This window comes from Adiantum capillus-veneris, chromosome 27 (assembly GCF_014529385.1).
Source record: "Adiantum capillus-veneris isolate H3 chromosome 27, ASM1452938v2, whole genome shotgun sequence".
NCBI lineage: Eukaryota > Viridiplantae > Streptophyta > Polypodiopsida > Polypodiales > Pteridaceae > Adiantum > Adiantum capillus-veneris.
This window is the reverse complement of record NC_140957.1, coordinates 137,055,125-137,075,701: the sequence shown is the minus strand read 5'-3', so window position 1 is coordinate 137,075,701 and position 20,577 is coordinate 137,055,125. Positions and strand designations below refer to the sequence as shown.

Here is a 20,577-nt window from a genome sequence, read left to right as displayed (position 1 = left end):
CCATGAGCAATTCTGCAGTCACTGCACCGGATGCGATCGGGGTGTGGGTTGTTATGACTGCCGTTGTAAGTATTGGGGACACCACTGTTGGACGTGGTGCTGTAAGAGTTGCTAGCAAAAGCGCTGCGTGGGACTAAGGCGCCATTTCCGCGTCCTAATCCAGGGTTGAAATTGGTTGGTGGTGGACGAAGGTCATTGCTTCTGTTATTGGGTGTAAATCCGCGGCCTCGCCCGGCGGGTGGGTTAGACCAACTGTGGGGGGTAGTGGGGGCAAAATTGTTGGGGCGCGGGATATTTGGAGGAAAACTTTGTGTTGAGTTTGTGTCGCGTAGCTTTTCGGCCATATTGGCGGCCACTTCCCAGGTGGTGGGGTTCTGCTTTTCTACTTCTCGACGGGCCCAGGGCTTAAGGCCGTACAAGAAACCATGTAGTCGATCTGCTATGTGCATCAGTGGGAGTTGAAGCATGAGTCGACGATACTTGACAATGTAATCTGATATGTTGCCGTCCTGGCGCTGTTTGCGCCACGAGTCTCTGACTTTGTTGCCTTCATTATCTGGCACAAAATAGCTGATCATATCTCTTTGTAAGTCTTCCATTCCTCCCAGTTCTTTGATGGCTGTTCGGTGAGAAACCATACATAGGCGTCGTCGGCCAGGAAGGTTTTGGCCACTTGCACCCATCTGCGTCTGCCTATGTTGTTCCACTGCATGTAGTCTTCTACCTCTCTGAACCACTTGTTGAGTTCCAGGGAGTTGCGATGGCCTTTGTACTTCTCTGGGGGAATGGGTTTGAACTTTCCCAATCTGTTTTCATCTTCTAAATTTCTCTCAAAGCTGTAGTAGCGTCTTTCGTCGCGTGTTGACCTTACTTATGCCTGGGCGGTCTTCGTGTCGCCGGCCTAGCTGTGTTTGAATCAGGTCGCCCAGGTTAGCAGACATCACGTTCATCTGGTATTCCAAGGAGGCCATGAGGCGTGCCTCAAGTCTCTCTTCCATTAGGTCTTGGTCATCTTGTCGTAGCTTCATTTCTTTCTTCTTCTTGCGGTCTTTATTCAGGTTAGGTTTGGTCCTGTATCCTTCGTCATATTCCTGATTTTCAGCCATTGTTGTACTCTGGTGGCCGAAGCCGAGAGAAACTCAAAAATGTCAAAAACTGAAAAACTGTGAGAAACGGGCTTGAAAACGTCAAAAAACAATGAGACAGCGCAAAACGGAGTCCAAAACGATGAAAACCGAGAAAAACGGGTCAAAAACGATGAACAACGATGAAAACCGGTCCCAAACGATGTAAGACGGGGCAAAACAAGGCAAAACGTTCAAAAACGATGAAGAACGTGGAGAAACGCGTCAAAACGGCAAGGAACGCGGGTCAAACGGGGCAAAACGTTGAAAAACGGTGGGGAACGTGGAGAAAACGCAAGGGACGTGGCAAAACGGGCCAAGAACGCAAGGAACGTGGTGAAAACGGGGCACAACGGGCCAAGAACGCGGAGAACGTAGAAAAACGGGCAAAACGGGCCAAGAACACGGAGAACGTGGAGAAACGGGGCAAAGCGGGCCGAGAACGTGGTGACAACCACGGGCCACGGGCTGACGTCGGGTCGGCGGGTACTCGAGCCGAAGCTCTGATACCCTCGTTCGGGACGTTAGGGAAACGGGACCGCGCCGGCTCACCTGCGTTGCAAACGGGACGTGCAGGCAAGCAAACGCATACACAAGAACGCAACTTGAAAATGGGACGCAAGAGGGACACGAGTTGGAGGGACGCGAACGAATGATCAATATTGAAAGAAAGTGCCGAATACAAGGGACGCGAAGAATCGCATGAAAACGGGGCTCGCAAGTTGGGGGAAGTGGCACGTACTTCCCTTATAGCATACATGCCCCACTACTGACTTGTATAATGCCATGACCCACCAAATGAGCTCTGTGGGTACTCCCATCTGTTGTAATCTGCCCATCAATCTAGCTCTGGGCACTGTGTCAAATGCTTTACGGAAATCCACAAAGCTGCAATAGATCCGTCTCCCTCGCGATCTGCCCTCGTCAATGATGGCTCTGATTGTCAAGAGTAGAAAACCCCCTCCTGAAACCTGTCTGCCCGACTGCGCGCATCCCCTCCCTCTCTGCCCATCTACTCAGCTGCTGCTCAAGAATAGATGCGTACAACCGTGCCAATGTGTGTCCAATCATGATAGTGCGATAGTTCCTAGGCTTCATAGGGTCTCCCGATTTGAAGATAGGTAAAATAGTAGATAGGCTCCAGGTATCAGGCAAGCCCTCACACATGGCACGGTTAAACATAACTGCTAGAAGCTCTGCTAGTAAATCTCTGGCATGCATGAAATGCTCAGCCACTAAGCCATCATGATCATATGCTCTCCCAGTCCTCATCCTGTCTCAATGGCCTTCCTCACTATCTCAACGGTGAAAAAAACACACGTGTGGGCATGGATCGGGGGGGTTGGGAAGGGGGGGCTGCTCAGGATTTGTGTACAAAGATGATGCATACTAGCCCCAAGCCTCTGTAGAAGTGATGGTAGGGGGGGGGGGGGGGGGGGAGTGCTCATGAAAGAGCCTCCACGCCTCACGTGAGTCCTGACTCAAGAATAGCTGGTATAGATCCTGCTCTAGGCGAGCCAAAAATGCCCTCTTCTTCCGCCGCACTAGGCGTCGGAAGTCAATCTGTGATTGCCTATGAGTGATGTCCCCCAAAAGCACCTCCCTCTTAAGTCTAGCTCTAGTGTCCCGGCATTCCTCATCATACCAACTGTTCTGGGGCATGCTCCCTAAACGGCGTCTCTGCTCAGGCTGGGTATGTGGGTATGCCTCTGCTGCTGCATCATGTAGTGTCCGTGTCAGTATAGTAGTAAGCTCCTCTAGAGGTCGCCCTGGCTCCTCTGTGCACAGGCGTCTGTAGATCCCATCTATGTATACAGAGTCCGTCTCCCGTGTGAAGGTGTAGCGAGTAGGGGCTGCTGCCTGTAGCCTGTGTGCTACACTACACTGAAAAGAAATGGTCAGCGATACAAGAGCATGATCCACTGCCACACCAACAGGTCTGGGTCCAACCGTGAGGTCCTGGATACTAGGGATGAGTCTCGGTTGTGCCATGATATAGTCCACTGTGTTGGCTCCATGTTTGTGTGGGAAGCATGTGAAGCCTCCCGAAGCAGGAAACCTTTGTAGGCCATTCAAGATGGCCAGTCCATGTGCGGTGCCCATGTCTATCAGGTGTCGCCCATACTCAGTATATTCTGAATCGTGTGATAGTCTGGACAGGCCCGTCTCTACAACATCTAGCTCTCTCAGCATCTCCTCTTAAGTATCATAAAACACTGTTTGGTGATGGGCAGTCCTAGCATTGAAGTCCCCTAGAATTATAATGTCACCATCTCTAGAGAACTCCCATATGCCATCATCCAAAATAGAAAAGGGGGACTGTCCTCTGGGTGATGCATAGACCGACGTACTTGGGGGAAAGTAGCAAATAGCAATGTAGAGATATCTGCCTGTCTCTGCTTTCAATTTCACCCACATGTACCTAGCCTGCTCATCCCTGCGGGCTATATGTATCAATGGCTGCAAATCCTCTCTAAATAACACTGCCACCCCCCCCCCAGCCGCGTCCTCTGTGCTCTGAGTGCGTCTCCTGTCTGTAAGCTGTTTCCCATCTGTATCCACTGATGTGAGGCATGGATTGCCTAGGGGCCTGGTGTGTCTCAGAGTAAAAGATGATGTCTCTTCCAGTAAAGCTATCCTCAAAAGCACCCACATCAAGAGGCATGGATCCATTACAGTTCCAGGCCGCCACTTTGAGTGTGGTCCCATAATTCTCGCACCGTCATGTGGAGCGTCGCTCCAGTATTACTACTCTTCCATCTCGGTAAAAGGCAATCTTGCCTTTTCCCCTTGCCGCTCTAATTTCCGATTACTTCTTGCATATGAGCGATCTGCGAGAGGGTAAGATCATCCCCGAGAAAAATGCCGGTCTCTTTAAGGGTTGGCCTTTTCTTCAAGGACTTCTTCGCTTCCATGGAGGGAAAACGGAGGATGAGTGCCCTTTCTTTTGAGGTTTCCCCACTGCTTCCATTTTTCTTTATGTTGCCCACTCTCTAGGCTCTTGTGTGCGTCGGCTTATGAACCCCCATCAAGGCCATGAGTTCTTTTACCTCTTCGTCCACATTGCCTTTGTCTTTAAGACCGCAAATTCTCACACGTAAAGCGCGTACACGTCTTCTTTGCTCCTCCTCTAGTGTTTGATTAATGATAGTGGGTGTGGACGTGGACGTTATCTCCTTGCCTTTTCCTTTCTTGGCCACCTCGATTCATTTCTCGGCTTCATCCGCCTTCTGCTGAGTTTTTGTAAGAACATCCACCCAAGAAGTCGTCATCTCTTTGTGTTGCTCTTTGATGGCCCGTACTTGCTCCTTGATCGTGTTGATTTCTTCGATTACTGAGGGTTGCAATTCGCCCTCTTCCAATGTGTTTCTTGATCGTGCTTCGGCGAGATCTTTCTTGAGTGACGCAATCTCTTCATCCTGAGTCGACACTCGTTTATCTTGCTTTCTTGGATCAAGACGCGTCCTTCAAGCATTTTTATTGTGCCCAATAGATTGCGGTTCATCTTGATAATAGTCTCCGTCATTTTCACTTTGCACTTTTGAATGGCATCCTCTAGGGGGTTGGCTTTATCACTCAGCTTCCTCATGCTTAATCGCCGTCCGGAAAAGAGCCACTAAGCGCACATATGCATCCACACTATGTATACATTGTCTCCCACATCAAGCATACATCTGGCCCGAACCTGCACCTGTACCTGTACCTGTTGAGAACAGCACACGACCCCCCGAGAGAGAGACCTGTTGGGTTTGCTCGCGACCTGCTTGCTGCTTGCACGCCTGTTAGAGATGTTCTCGTGACTTATTTGCTGCCCGCTCAAGATCTGCTGAACCTGCTCGCGACCTACTGAACCTGTGCGGCTACCTCAGTGACACACAAAACCCTAACTGCTGACGACCTGCTGAACTGCTCGTGACCTGCTGAGAGAGGGAGAGAGCGAGTGAGCAGAGAGCGGGGGTGCGTGAGCAGGGGCAGGTGGGTGCAGAGCAGTGAGCGAGTAGGGGGGAAACAGGCGCGCGCGCAGGGGCGGGGGGGGTGCAAGCTCTTTCTCTCTCTACGCTCGCAAATTTTTTTTTCCTCTCCTCTCTCTACGCGTGCAAGCCTATTCTCTCTCTACGCTTGCTCCCCTCTTTCTCTCTCTACGCCTACGCTGGAAAATCGAAATTACTCTCTATGTTGGGACCCTCTTCTCTCTCTACGTTGGGAAGAGAACCGAAAAGCCCATTCTCTCTCTCTACGCGGGAGGTCAGGGCTGAGGAAACAAGGCCGCGCGTGCGGGAGCAGCGGGAAAACAGGAGCGCGCATAGGGGTGGAGAGAGAGAGAGGGCGAGAGAGAGAGAGAGAGAGAGAGAGAGAGAGAGAGAGAGAGAGAGAGAGAGAGAGAGAGAGAGAGAGAGAGAGAGAGAGAGAGAGAGAGAGAGAGAGAGAGAGAGGGCGGGGGGTTGCAGAGCGCGCGTGAGCAGGGGCGGGTGGGTGCAGAGCAACAGCGAGCGGGGGATGGAGAGAGAGAGAGAGAGAGAGAGAGAGAGAGAGAGAGAGAGAGAGAGAGAGAGAGAGAGAGAGAGAGAGAAGAAGAAGAAGAAGAAGAAGAAAGTTTTAACGTCGTAGGAAACCATCCCAAGAGACCTTAAAGATCTAGCCGACGAGGAGTCAATTGAACTCAAGACCTGTTATTCAAGAGGGAAATGGCATAACCAATCTACCACACTTGGGTGATAGAAAGGTTATACCATTTTCCTCTTTTTATTAACGCGCACACCCACATACACACCCACACACACACCCGAGAAGAAGAAAGTTTTAACGTCGTAGGAAACCATCCCAAGAGACCTTAAAGATCTAGCCGACGAGGGGTTGAACTCAAGACCTGTTATTCAAGAGGGAAATGGCATAACCAATCTACCACACTTGGGTGAGAGATCTTTTTACGTCTATTAGAGAGAGAGAGAACACTTGGAAATTGTGCATAACCTGTGGCGAACCTGCATGTCCGTAACCCTAACCTATAACTCTATTCTTCCTATGCCTACTAACTATATTTTTGCAGCCAGAGTTTCAAACACGTTTCGGCCTCCTCTTTCGAGTTTGAGTGCATTCGCGTGCAAGAACACAAGATTTTATGTTTTTGCAAATCTCCCATTTTGGTGTAACACGAAGCTCGGTTGGTGCTACAGCTTTCATAGCTACTATATAGTAGCGTGAAGTGTTGTGTTGGATGTATGTATGCATATTGTAATCATAGGTTGTGTGAAGTACAGGTTACTTTTTGTCCACTGCAGGTTTTGTGCAGGATTCTGATTTTTGCAAACATCTCTAATAATGATAGAATCAATGGTATTCTGTGAGAAGCTGGACAAGAACAATTTCCATGCTTGGAAGTCTAGAATGACCAATTTTGCAATGGGTAAATGAAATTGGCCAGTACACGAATCCCGAGTAATCTTTACAATGTTTAGGGCTGTAAATTCAGATTTCAGTCCAATTTCAATAGCATAACGACGTTATAATCCATATATGCCAAAAACACAAGTCGGGGATGACTTTCCTTGCGAAATAGGAGCTTTTTGATGGCCAGCGAGAAAATTCAGAGCGCTGATTTTCAGTGTTTCAGCCTCTAGCGGGTGCTCAAAAACCTGTTGAACAATACCCTAGCTTCCCTGAAGCTTTTTTGGTGTTATGATGTAGTTTCGGAGGGAAGCCCTAGACCTACACGTTTACACAGCAAGCCATAATCTGTAGTCCTCTGTTTAGGGTTGGTACGGACGAAGCAAACATGACTACATGCATCCCTAGAGCTCCTGCACACAATGGGACACTTGCCCCTTGAATTTCATGAGTTCTCACACAAGAAAAATCTCCAATTTGCAGGTCTTAGCGACCTAACTCTATGTACTTGTGGAGGATTAGCTATCCTGTTTAGAAGGCCCTTGCCTTGGCAAATGTGCATAAAGCCCGCAAGACTGTACATAATGATCTAAGAAGCCCAGCTATTGGAGCATTACCATATGTGTAAGGGGGAGAGAGATGCACGAGATCGGAATCATCGTGCTACAAGAGACGGGGGAGAAGGCAAGCTTTCCATGAAATCTTCAAACCTGAAAATCCCCTCACAGAATGACAAAATCAGCCCTCTCCTTTTGGGCGTCCCCTCAGCTGGCACCTGCTTGCAGATGCTGACTAGGCAGGTAAGTGAACCTCTGTCTAGTTTCCTAACGTCCCAACTTATAAAGTTGTCGGTGACTTGCCACGTGCCCATATTCGATTTAGGCACGCACACTCTTCCGTACTCATCAAAATTTAGTGCTAACTGGCCTTACCGGACATCGACTAACTGACCTAGATTCTCGATGTGAGAAACACGTTTAGTTAGCCTTTTCACACTGGCCATGCAATGTTAAATGGGTGGTGAGGCAATATCCTCAAACCTTACTTTGCGATTTTCAATCTCTTTCAGTGGCTGTCTATGCATCTTAGACTCGTAGAATATCACCTTTGAGCTGCGTAAATTCTTAGATTTCGAGTGCCAGAGACGATATCCCATCTCTATATCCACACCATATCCAATGAAGATGCACTTGTGTGACTTCGGATCAAGCTTTTGCCTAAGCTCTTTTGGCACATGTAAGAATGCCTCACACCCAAATACACGTAATCTATTGTCATTAGGATGTTTGCTCGTCCATATCTCCTGCGGAATCTTATATTTCAGCCGTGTACTAGGTGACCGGTTTATCAAGTAAACAACTGTCATAACAGCTTCCCCCCAAAACTCCTGAGGTATCGTAGCCGTAGACAACATAGAAGTTACCCGTTCTTGGATAGTCCTATTCATCCTTTCTGCCACATCGTTTTGAGCGGGTGTGTAAGGCGTGGTGAATTGTCTTCTAATGCCTCGTTCACTGCAAAAGTCCTTGAACTGAGAGGAGATGTACTCGCCTTCATTGTCAGTTCGCAAAGCTTTAACCTTTCTACCTGATTGGTTTTCTACATTGCTAAGAACTTCTGAAAATGTGAGCACTCAATGACAGTGAGGGAATGGCTGAGGTGAGGCTCGATGGGCTGCCGAAGAACCGGACCAATGAAGATACCGGCGAGAGCAGATCCATGTTTCCCACGACGAAAGGGGGCTGAAATCTGAAAACGCTGGCTGATCTGCTCTGGTCTGGCGTTTTTAGGCAAAAACGCTAGGGCTGACTGCAGAAAACACTGGCTGATTTGAGCAAAAACCCTTGGCTGATTGCTCTCCTTGTGCTAGAATTGGAAATCTGACTTAAAACGCTAGGCTGAGTGCTCTCTTTATAGGCCCAATTTTTGACTTATAAATCAGCTAAGGGCTAGGTAGGGCAAACTGTCCATCAGACCCAACAAAATATTGGACCAGGGGGTTAGTTTCTAGGTGAAACTATTGCACATCTGCCCACCTGAGAATCGATTGACGCGGGAAATGGCTCGTTGGATTCCTCTAACCTAAAACTATATGCACACCATGCGAGATGCCCACCGTAGTGTAATAACATGTGTCAAAAAGCGCGTACAAACCGCTTTTGCAAGAGGGTTCCAAAACTAGAAAATCTAATCTAATGGACTTGTTGGGACATGCAAGTCCTGCGAACAGGCTCACAAAATTGCCGATACTAATTCTCCTAGGATTCTAGACACTCCTATCTAGGAAGAAGGGGAAAACTAGCTCTGGAAGTCGATGAAGCATGTCCACATGGCACACAAACCATGTGCAATTGGCATCATCTCCTGCTTAAGGTGAGGTACGGGTACCGATTTGCATGGCCTCCTTATATGAGGCTAGCAGATCTGGGTAGTCGATGAAAAATTCCTCGTTCGCCCAAGCCGCTTCATGTGTCCCTCGATCCCTGAATTTGAGGAAATATTGCTTTGCTTCCTTCTTATTGCCACACTGGAATTGAAGCAATTGAGCATGCTTTGGCTTGATGACTTTGGTTGGAACAATGATCCATAGTCATAGGGGACCCGGGGACGGGATGCTTTTTGGCGGGATGGGACGGGACGGCAAAGGGGTCCCTCACATGGGCGCAGAGGGGACGCGTCTCGGGACGCGTGTCCCTAGTGACATAAGCAGGCGGGACGTGGGCAGGGGACGAGCCAGTTTGAATTTTGCTAGAGGATAGGTCCCATATAAGCCAATGTTGCCCACTAGACTCTACTTATCCACTTTTCACTTGCACATCCTTACTTTTGCCCCTTTGAGTATGATGATTGATCACAATTCCATCGCGTCAACGTGCACGGTGCGCGCGTCTCGCGTCCTTACCACATGTCATATTTTGATATTATGACCACAAAACCCACTTTTTCTTTGCAATCTTGTACTCTAGTGTTGTCCAATATGCGCTTTTTACACGTCCCGTGGCCTGTCCCTCGTCCCCTGTTTTGCCACGTTCCCGTCCCCGGGACCCATCATGTCCCCGAGACCCGTCCCCATCCCAATGTGACTATGCAATGATCTCCGGTGGTTCTTTTGGATTGCTCCTTGGAAGTCCACCCTTGTGGCGGCAACTTGTTAGGTCTACTTTGGAAACTCGTTGTGCCTGGTGTAGACGCTCCGGAGGAACAACCATGTGAGGTCTCGGCTTACAGAATTTGACCATCCTTGTCTTGAGTGCCCTAAAATCAGCACAAAACTGAAATGAGTTTGGTTTCTTACGAACAAAGAGAACTAGTAACCCAAAAGACGGTATCTTGGGAGGGCGAAGCCTCTTAAACAAGAATTCATCCAGTTTTGGCTTCTCTTTATTTGGTTCAGAAAAAATTAAATTTTACCTATGCGTTCTGCGTCATGCAATTGGTTAGAGACAATGTCCATAGGTCGATGGGGATGGTGTGTAGGGGAATGATGATCTTGGGAAAGCACGGAATTGACCTTGAGAAATCCTTTGTTGTATCTGCTAGAAATACCCAAGTTCGTTGTTGTCGGGTTGACATAGGTGATCGCCGCTTGGGCTCCTCGACGTAGCGCTCTATTTTCCCAGACGCGAGAGATGAGAGAGGGAGAGGGAATACTGCTCTCGCCTTGAATGCAGACGGGCTGTGACACATTATCTTTGATGAGAAACGTAAGCTTCTCCCAATCGATAATGGGCTTGAAACTGCGAAACCACTTCATGCCCAAAATGATATCACATCGTGCAAGTTTAGAGACTACAAAACGACGAGTGAGTTGAGTTTATTGAATGGTTAATTTGACGTGTCCATGCCTATAGAGAATCTCTGCACTCGGAGGGTGGGGACAGGAGAAGTCTGAAGACGTGCACATTTCACAAGAGATTCACTTATGACATCATGAGAACTTCCATAATCAAACAACACAATGACCCTTTGACCATTAACATGTCCATAACATTTTATGAGTTCATTCTCTTCAAATGCCCACTCCCGCTTAGCTTCTTGCTCCACCATACTCATAGCATATTCTTGAGGGGGTAGAGTCAAAAGTTGATGTAGTAGTGGGTTCAGTTTTAAATTCTTTCTTAGGACACTCCTTTTTCATGTGACCCTGTAAAAGACTTGGACACCCCAAGTCGAGAATCTGGCACGACACACGAGAGAGAATCGCTTTAAAACACTTCGCACTTAATTCACAATTCAATTGAGTCGACACGGCTCGACGTAGTTCCGTGCTCAGAGAGATGGGCCCCAAAGACTGGCGATCCTTTTGGTATCTCTATTTGTATTAATGCTTGATAAAAGTACGGTTGCCCGCAGGGCCTTTCTTGGCTCCCCGGCTCGTTAGCACACGTGAGCCAAGAGAGGCCCAAGGGTCTTATTTAGAGGCCCTTGGCCATGGAAAAGCAGTACATGAAAAGCTTCCAAACTCAAAAGCACTCGGCTTCTAAAGCTCTAGTTCCAAAAAATGGCCAATGCGTTCTGCGGAATTCCATACGGCCTGCCACGTCAGCACAGCCAAAGCGTTTTACGGATTTCTGTACGGCCAGCCACGTCAGCACTCCAACACGATTTGCGGACTTGCGTACAGTCAGCCGCCAACCTCTATATTCATTTACTGTCCCTAAGGCCCCATCGGATTGGACCCTATAAGTTGGAACAACTTCCTTTGGGCATGCCACATCATCAGTTTGTGACATACCCCCTTCTTGAAAGAATTGTAATCGCCCTCGATTACGCATGCAAAATAGACAGAGGCCATAAACCAGTTTAGTGGACACTCACTCTAAGTACCGATGCACTAGACAACACAAATCTAGCACTTGCACAAAGACGACTTAGTTAGTGCACATTCAGATCATATCAATCACATAAGAATTGATTCCAGGTCTAAGACCATGATTCTTGGCAACGTATTTAGCAATCGCATCTAGATCCACACCAGACCTCACTGATGTCGGATTAGCTAATTCTTATTGCGATCATGTTTATAGATTCTCGAGACCGAAATGCTGCAGTCATTCGTCTTTCAATCCTGCACTCAAACAAAATCACATGAGAGAGTACACATCAATCAGATTCGAGTTTAGGAATTCCCATTTTTAATTTCCTTATTCGTAAAGTCATACCGGAGTATACTGTCAGCACAGCAGTATCCCTGAAATCCTAAGGGAAATCAGTGACTTTATTCCAGTCAGGTAATCTGTGACAAAGGAGCGGAGTGAATCCCCTCTCATGCAGTCTCGTTTGCACTAGATTCAACCCTGCTGATCTGCGAGATCTTTCGAAATAGATGTAGCTAAGCCGAAAGCCTCAAGGTAAAGTTCCAAAAATTGAAGAGTATCTGCTAGGTCCTTCTCTTGCCGGATAACCGTCGAATCATTTTACCTTTCACTTTCCTTTCTTTATGGGCCAGAATCTGTTATGGAACGAGTATCTCCTCGCTCTCTTCCACTTCAGGTTGCTCATCAGGCTCCTTGCCAACTGGCACCTCACCCTTATAAGGTTTCATGAGACTCACATGAAACGCATTGTGAGTCTTCCAAGTGTCGAGCAACTTGAGTCTGAAGGATACATCATTTATCTATTCTTGAATCTGGAAAGGGCCATGATACCTCATGCTGAGCTTGGGAAAAAGCCGCTCCTTTCCCTTATATTATGTCTAAATAAAAGTAAGCAATTCATCTCCAAAGCCTACATAACCAACTCAAATTCTTGTATTCAAAGATAATCAGTATCCTTATAAAAAGCCACATAGCTTTTTATCCTTTGAGAAATTTAATCTCATAACCAAGGTATTTTGAGAATTTTTAAAAATTTAAGGGGAATTTTGAGAATCTATGACAAAATATTTGGGGTATTTCAAAATTGAGGAATATTTTGCAAATTTCCACAAATTAGAGGGGTATTTTGATAGTTTTCTCTATATATATACAAGCTGGCAGTCTTGAATAGTTGAGCCATGTTGGCCTCTTCTTCTTCAATGCATCGTGTGCCTGCCATGTCCTTACCCTTGGTACAAGCCACAATGTGGGGTTCTTTTGTATTTTTGCATGTGCTCTTGTGAACAAAATGAGGTATCTAGAGTTCTTGTCCTTAGGTGTGCCTTCTCAACACGTAAGAGCACCCAATCATCTTCCTTCAACTTCAAGTCGCGTCTATGTCTATCTGCTGCCTTCTTGTGCCGTGCTTCAGACTTCTCTGGAGCCTCGCGAACCTTGGCAAAAGCAGTGTGCAAATCCCTCGTGTACTGATCTGCTTCAAAAATCTTGTCCTTGGTGCTTAGAAATGGAGGGACCTTCTTAGCACCTTTGATTACCTCAAATGGAGTGAATTGTGTTATTGTAGGCAAATTCCACCAAAGGCAAATATTTTTCCCATTAAGTCTTCTTATTGGAGATGTAAGACTTTAATTAATCCAAAACCACCGAATTGGCTATCTCAGATTGCCTATTTGTTTGTGGGTGGAATGATGATGAGAACTGTAGCCGCCTGCCAATGTTCTCCCAAATTGCCCTCCAAAACAAACCCGTGAATTGGGGATCTCTGTCCGAAACTATCGTCTCAGCATGCCATGTAACCGAAAAATCTGAGCAATGAACATCTCGCCAAATGATCAAGCTTGACTGTCTTCTTTACTGGAATAAAGTGAGCTTGCTTGCTAAATCTGTCAATGACTGTCCAAATGCCATCATGCCCACTTTGAGTCTTGGGGAGATCAAAGATGAAATCCATAGCAATGCTTTCCGAGGGGTGGGAGGGAATGGGTAAAGGCTGTAGAAGTCCTGGTGCCTTATGCCTGTCAAACTTGACCTTTTGACATACTAAACAACTGCGAACAAAGTCATCCACATCCCATCTGCCACTGACTTCTTATGCCCTTGAACATGGACAATTTGGAAGTGAAACTGTGTGACAGGATGTGTGCCCATCGCATTTGCTTTTCTGAAACCTGCTTCTGTGATAAGTAGTGTAAACTCTGATGATCCGTAAAGACTGTGAAGTCAGCTATGAGTAAATAGTGTCGCCAATGTGTAAGAGCATGGATCACTACCAATAGTTCTTTCTCATAAATCTGTGCTACTAACTATGGCCGTGAAAACATCCTGCTCTTGTAAGCAATGGCATGGCCTTCTTGCATCAAAACTGCTCCCAAAATACGGCCACAAGCATCACAATAAACTTCGAATGGCTTTTGCAAGTCTAGCAAAGCCAACACTGGTCCGGTAGTCAATTTTTCTTTGACCGTTTGAAAAGCAGTCACCTTTGTCGGTCCCCACGTGAAAGGGACTTTTTTTTGAGTCGGTAAATGCAAAGGTGAAGCTATCTCAGCAAACTTTCGAATGAACCGCCAATAGTAAGAGCACAAGCCCAAAAAGTTTGGAGCTTCATGAACATTCTTTAAGTCAGGCGGCAGGCCAATCACAGATAGTCTCAATTTTTGGCCGGGTCCATCTACACTCCCTCTTCTGAGACCTTCTGAGACGATGTGCCCCAAGAAATGTATCTCCTGTAAGAAAAACTACTCTTTTTGACATTGATAACCAATCTTTGCTTCCGCAATGCCTGGAAGACCTGTAGCAGATGATGTCTGTGCTCTGCTTCATTCTCGGAGAAAATCGTCAAAGAAAGTGCCCACAAAAGGTCGATACTCTCGGAAAAGCCTATCCATCATCCAATTAAATGTTGTTGGAGCATTTGTAAGCCTAAAAGGCATCACCAAATATTCATATAAACCCAAAAGTTGTCCGGAAAGCTGTCTTGTAGACATCCCCCAGAGCAATTCGGATCTGATGATATCCACTTTTCAAATCAATTCTGCTGAAACAAGAGGATCCCTGAAGTTTGTCAAACATACCATCGATCCTTGGGATAGGGAATTTGTTCTTAATGGTGATTTTATTGAGAGTTGTGTAATCAATGCACATTCTCCAAGATCTGTCTTTCTTTAGTACTAGCAATACCAGAGAACAGAAAGGTGACATGCTAGGCTGGATGAGACTCTTTTCTAGATGTTCTTTTACTTGGTTCATTATTTCTTCATTTTGGGTTCGACTAACTTGATAAGGTGGCCGGCCCGGTGGTGTATTTCCAGGAATTAAATCAATCGTATTGTCCTCAGGACGAGGTGGAGGTAGCTCGCCAGAGAAACAATCAGCCTGTGTGTGCAAAAATTGTTGTCGTTCCTTATCCAATTCAGACGTATTGGTTCGTTGTTCATTATTCATTCTTTCAAGTAGATTGAGTAAATGAAAAGCGTGGATTTTATTAATTTGGAAATGGCCGAAGCCGATACAATAGAGACAGACTCGCCCTTCAATTTTACATCAAACACAATTTTCTTGCCCTTCTCATTTGCAAAGTAGCTTTCTTGGCCCGATAATCAACCACGACGTTGTTCTTGTTGTACCAAGGGATTTTTAGGAGGACATCACACCCTTCCAAAGATGTGATATAAAAGTCCTTGTGCCCTAAATACCCCCGACAATGCAAACAGAGTTTGCCAATGACAGGTATAATGGCAACATCCCGTTTAGGTGCCGCTAAGGTTCCTTTTAGTTCTTAGGGAAGGAGAGAGCCTTCCGTCTTTAGGGAGAGTGCTATGATCACGAACAAAGTGTTGGGTTCAAGCCCTTATTGGTCAGCCCGTGAGAACAAGTCTCAAGGCATGCAGGTATAGACCATTAGTTAGTTGAGTTTGCATGTGGAAAAAGGTGAGGTAGACATCATCTTGCAAAAGCTATGTAAAGGCTTCCATTAAAAGAAAAAGAATATAGCGTGCATTTTACTGTGTCGAATCTCTCTCTCTCTCTTTTCTCGCCTTCTGCTGTGCTACCTCCACGCCATGGCGACCCACCACCTGCATCCTCCATAGCCTCGTTCCAACAACTGGTATCAGAGCCATCTTGCCCCGGTCTCGGCTCGACTTGACGAAGCTGCCTTGTGGGAAGCGCTGCCTGCAGAGGAGGAAAGACCCGAAATTGACCTGCTGCAAAACACGCAAAAACGACATCATGCAGTTCGCCCTGGCTGTTTGAGCAAATTTCGATACTGCATCATCTCCTAAATCGGCCTCTAGAGCCGGCTGTGAAGCAAACCGCCAATTGGCGCTGTTGCCTGCAGAGCTCGCCATCGACAGTTTGGTTTTTCAAGTTTTGTTTTCATCCGGTTTCACACTTTAATAAAGTGGCCTGTCAAGCAAGGTACTCTTCCCACCTCGAGTATCCTCGACGCTAGAATACAGTACTTAGCATTAAAAAGCCGGATGCTCGTCAATGCTCATAGTCATAGCAGATAGACAGGTGTTTTCTGAAGGCTTACATAACAGTAAAATTTCCAAAATTGACAGCATCTTGGAAAGTTTTTTATTCAGAGCTTATAAACCCCAATTTGGATGGCAACAAACACAAAGTGGTCTTCAACGTTATAACTCTAAAAGCTGGTGAGAGCGTAGCATCATATCAAAAGGACGCTCGTTTTTAGCTATACGTGCAATAACCAACAACGACCACCCTCGTTACCAAGCTTCTTAAAGACTTCAATATGACATCAAAAGTCGACAAGTTCAATGGATCGGGCTTTCATACTTGGCAGATCAAAGTCAAAGGTTATCTGATGCGGAAAAATCTTTGGAATGTGGTCAAGCCTCTTGCAGCCGACGAATCCGGCACATCCGCTGCAGTTACAAGGGCACTATCTGCTGAGCTACAGAGGAAAGACGAACAAGCTTTTGGTATTATCCTAACCTCCTTAGAAGATGATTTTATTCATTATTTGGATGATGTCGATTCTTCAAGTGCTGCTTGGATAGAGTTAGAGAAGTTGTTTGGTGCCAAAGCAAAGTATTCAAAAATGAGTTTAAAAATGGAATTATATTCCATCCGCATGCGTGAAGATGAAAATATTGCAGCTTTAGCCAATAGACTGAAGAGTATTAGAACTCAACTTGTTTATGTCGAAGCTTCAGTACCAGAAGAAGATCTCATAGCCATTTTGTTGAAAAGTTTGACTGACAAATTTCATCAGATTGTTACTGTTTTAAAAGAGAAAGATCCGCTGCCCTCCTTGGATGGTATCATCAATTCATTGCAGGAAGAAGAACGCAGGGTACCTAGTACCAATTCTACTATTATTCCCAGGGCATATACAGTCTCGAATGCCGTGTCACCCACCAGTTCTTCTGATACTTCCAGTGCATATGCAGTCACTAAATGTGCTGCTACAGCAGCTTCATCTCGACCATTCAATGGAACCAGAACTTGTGCCATTTGTGGGCGCAACAATCATCAGACGAAAGACTGTTTCAAGAAGAATCCTTGTGTTCACTGTGGTAAAACAAATCATCCATCAAATAAGTGCTTTCAAAAGGGTAAAACTCAAATTCATGTGGTTGAGGGAGACACTGAATCTCCAATATATTCCGTTGATGAGGAAATTTATTAGATCAACTCTTTTCATGTTATTTAGTCAAAATAAATTGTACGGGCTATAGACACTGCCACCCATAAGTGGTAAGACCTCCCAATTTATCAGTTTTTTGTTCTCAAGTACCATTTTGTCCGCTCCTCATGAGGTTACTGGGTACACCTTAAACCCAAGGTTTGGCAGTGAACCAAAAACTCCAATACTTTTGGTAGCTAACTTTTTTGACCTACACCCTATCTGTTCAAAGGGGGGGTTACTGACCTAGCACCAGGTTATGGATAAACCAAAAATCCTTGGTTGTGAGAAAACCTAAAACTCACTGATTGACGAGTATACCAAAACTCGAGGTATCATGAGTTGCTTGTCCAGTTCGGGCTTGAGGGGGGGATTGTTGGGTTCAAGCCCTTATTGGTCAGCCCGTGAGAACAAGTCTCAAGGCATGCAGGTATAGACCATTAGTTAGTTGAGTTTGCATGTGGAAAAAGGTGAGGTAGACATCATATTGCAAAAGCTATGTAAAGGCTTCCATTAAAAGAAAAAAAATATAGCGTGCATTTTACTGTGTCGAATCTCTCTCTCTCTCTTTTCTCGCCTTCTGCTGTGCTACCTCCACGCCATGGCGACCCACCACCTGCATCCTCCATAGCCTCGTTCCAACACAAAGTGAGTGGATATTGTGCGTGCAAGTGAATGAGACTGAGAGAAGGAGAGAAAAGAGATACGACACCCGAGAGGTTGTAAAACCCTCCTCCGAAGGCCCCACTCTCGTCGGCGAGAGTGGTCTACTTTGATTGCACAAAGGTGTACAATGCGTATGCAATGGACTGATGCAAATGGCGACTATGTCGATGACGACGATGAAGACTTTAGGGTTGAATTCGATGCTCTTCTAACTGCTGTTCACAAAGGGGTATAGGCTGAAAGTCTGCACCACTTTGGGGGGCTGAAAATGAATGCTTGACTGCTGTTTTTACGGCTGAAATTCGCTGGTTTGGTCGGGGCTGATGTGAGGATGAAAAACGCTGATGTATCTGTACCTTTGGCTGCGTTTTTGGAGAGATCCTTGGCTGAAAAATGCTGGAACAGCAGGTGTTTTTCTTGCTGAAAATGGCAGCACCTCTAGCGTCAGTAAATCCTTGTCAAGCTGTGGTTACTCTGCTGAATTTGCTGATGGGAAATCGCTGGACTTGATGATGATGGTGCTAGCGTTAGTAAATGGCTGAAAAACGCTGATGGTGATCAGATAAAAACGCTAGGCTCAGTTGCTTGCTGGCGATGTCTGTTGGATAAGGAAACGCCAGGGGGTGAGAGGATAGATGGCGATCCTGCTATCTGATGGCTGCGGGTGAAGGGGCCTCACGTTGCTTGTTAGCCTGCTGTGCTCCTTGGCTCATCTGCCAATTTGTGCTAACTTGGGTTTGCTTATATATTAACTTACCCAATTTGCCCTACTGAGTACCCAACAAAAGTCACTTAATAAATAAGTGAAAAATATTAAATATAGGGAAAAATAGGCTAAAGTCACTTGAAAAATCCCCAAACTGACTTTGATGGAATCTGATGGAAATGCTTATGCTTATGCGGTGTGCAACCAGAGGATATGCATCTACACTAAGTGATTGGGCATGCACGGTCTACGAATAGACTCACAAAAGTGCCAGATCACTTCTAATCTAAACTGATTGGACTGAGGGGAACCCTGCTATGGTGTAGCTTGTCCACGGACACATAGGGTTGGATGTGTCACGTGACATATAATGGCAACATCCCGTTTAGGTGCCGCTAGAACTGCCTCCGCCTGTGGCCCCATTCTGTCGGGCGTAATTCCAAATCAAGCCGCCAATTCCGATGAAATGAAGTTGGCCTTGGCTCCTCCGTAAAAGAGTTGAGGGCTTCCTGATCTCGTGCTTTGCCCCATGCGCAACAAAGTTTTGTGCTTCCATCCATTTGATCCGGGTTGGTCCCCATACAATCTAGTATCAGTCTTGCTTTCATCTTTCCTTTTCTGCCACGTTCTTCAGTTGTATTGGAACTCTCTGGCCTGCTTGGCCAATGAGTGGCCAATCATCATAGTGCAATAGTTAGTTGGCAAGGTTGGATCTCCAGATTTGAGTAGTGGTACAATCGTAGATGTTCTCTAAGTCTCAGGAAACCCCTCACACATAGCCCTGTCGAACATGAAGGCCAACAAACTGTCAATATTATCCTAGCATGTATGAAATGATCTGCCACTATATCATCATGATCATGTGCCCTTTGTGCGTGCAATCTGATTGCTATGGTTCATCTCCAAGAGCCAAGATACCTTTCTACTTGCTATTTTTAATTGAACTCCATCAGAATGGACAAATTCTTGTTAGAGCGAGAGCTTGCTGCTTGTGTGGCTAAATCACTAACAAAGAGTTTTATGTGCATGAATATGTGAGTGAATGGGTTCTCCAACACAGGTGCCTTTAACTGTGGTGAACATTTATTTTGTCCTTTCGAACACACAAGGCTTACCTTTCACCTTGGTTATCTTCATACTGCTTGCTCATGCTACTTTTTTTCTGTTGATTTACTTCTCAGACAGGGTCTGGAAAAACATACACAATGGGCACGGGAGATACTGTAGGGGGTAGCAATGATGGTATTATACCGAAGGTAATGGAGTTGCTGTACAAGAAAATGGAACAAACATCAGAAAAAGTGGTTTACCAAGTTCGTGTTTCCTTTATTGAGGTAAACAAGCTTGAACTTGAGTGGTTATTCAATTTTCTCTTTGGAAGAATCTTGTTGATGATTTTGGTGCACAGATTCTTAATGAGGAGCTTCATGATCTGCTGGTTTCTAATGCCCTGACTGCAACCCGACCAGACATGTATGTAGGAGCTAACATGAGGCCTATCACACCTTCAAAGAGCTCTATTCAGATTCGAGAGACAATTGGTGGAGAAATAACTCTGTCAGGAGTGACGGAGATTGAAGTCAGTAGCTTGCATCAAATGGCAACACTCTTAGAGCAAGGATCCCTTTCTCGTGCAACAGCAAGCACAAATATGAATTCCACCTCAAGGTCTTTACTGATGTGCCAGAAAACCTTCACATATTTTTCTTTACCTTCTCTGTGGACTAGTAGTAAGCATTACTCATGGGTATTAGTTGCAGCTTACTATGTAGTTGATGGTTTTACAGTCGTTCCCATGCCATTCTTACAATAACAATACAGCAAGGTCGGAAATTCGATGTTTTATCAAATAATGGGATGCTCGATAACTTCCATGACGATTGTTTATGTGCAAAGTTACATTTAGTGGACCTTGCTGGTTCTGAGAGAGTGAAACGAACTGGTACTGATGGGATGCGCTTTAAAGAAGGTAATCTGGTTCGTCTAACTCCTCTGAATATATGTTTACCCTTGATATTTGCAATAAGTACTTTTGTGAACTTCTGAAGTAAGCACTTTTTCTTTGATAGGCGTGCATATTAACAAGGGCTTATTAGCTCTTGGTAATGTCATAAGTGCACTTGGAGATGAGAAGAAGAGGAAAGATGGTGGTCATGTTCCTTATCGTGACAGCAAGCTTACACGACTTTTACAGGTATGGTGGTGTTGCTTTGATCATTGAAT

The 20,577-nt window shown here is 45.7% G+C and overlaps 1 protein-coding gene across 2 annotated transcripts in view; it reads left to right on the top strand.

Moving 5' to 3' along the window:
* The window catches only part of LOC147422812 (kinesin-like protein KIN-4A), an 80,605-nt gene that overhangs the window by 13,597 nt on the left and 46,431 nt on the right, over positions 1 to 20,577 (top strand). Inside the window, exons 3-6 of one of the 2 annotated variants that reach the window (XM_086503804.1) lie at positions 19,536 to 19,688; positions 19,763 to 20,022; positions 20,142 to 20,323; positions 20,424 to 20,548. In XM_086503804.1, the coding sequence (XP_086359930.1) occupies positions 19,536 to 19,688; positions 19,763 to 20,022; positions 20,142 to 20,323; positions 20,424 to 20,548 (720 nt within the window). Of the gene's footprint in view, positions 1 to 19,535; positions 19,689 to 19,762; positions 20,023 to 20,141; positions 20,324 to 20,423; positions 20,549 to 20,577 lie in introns of those variants that run through there. The other variant, XM_086503805.1, reaches the window with a different exon arrangement.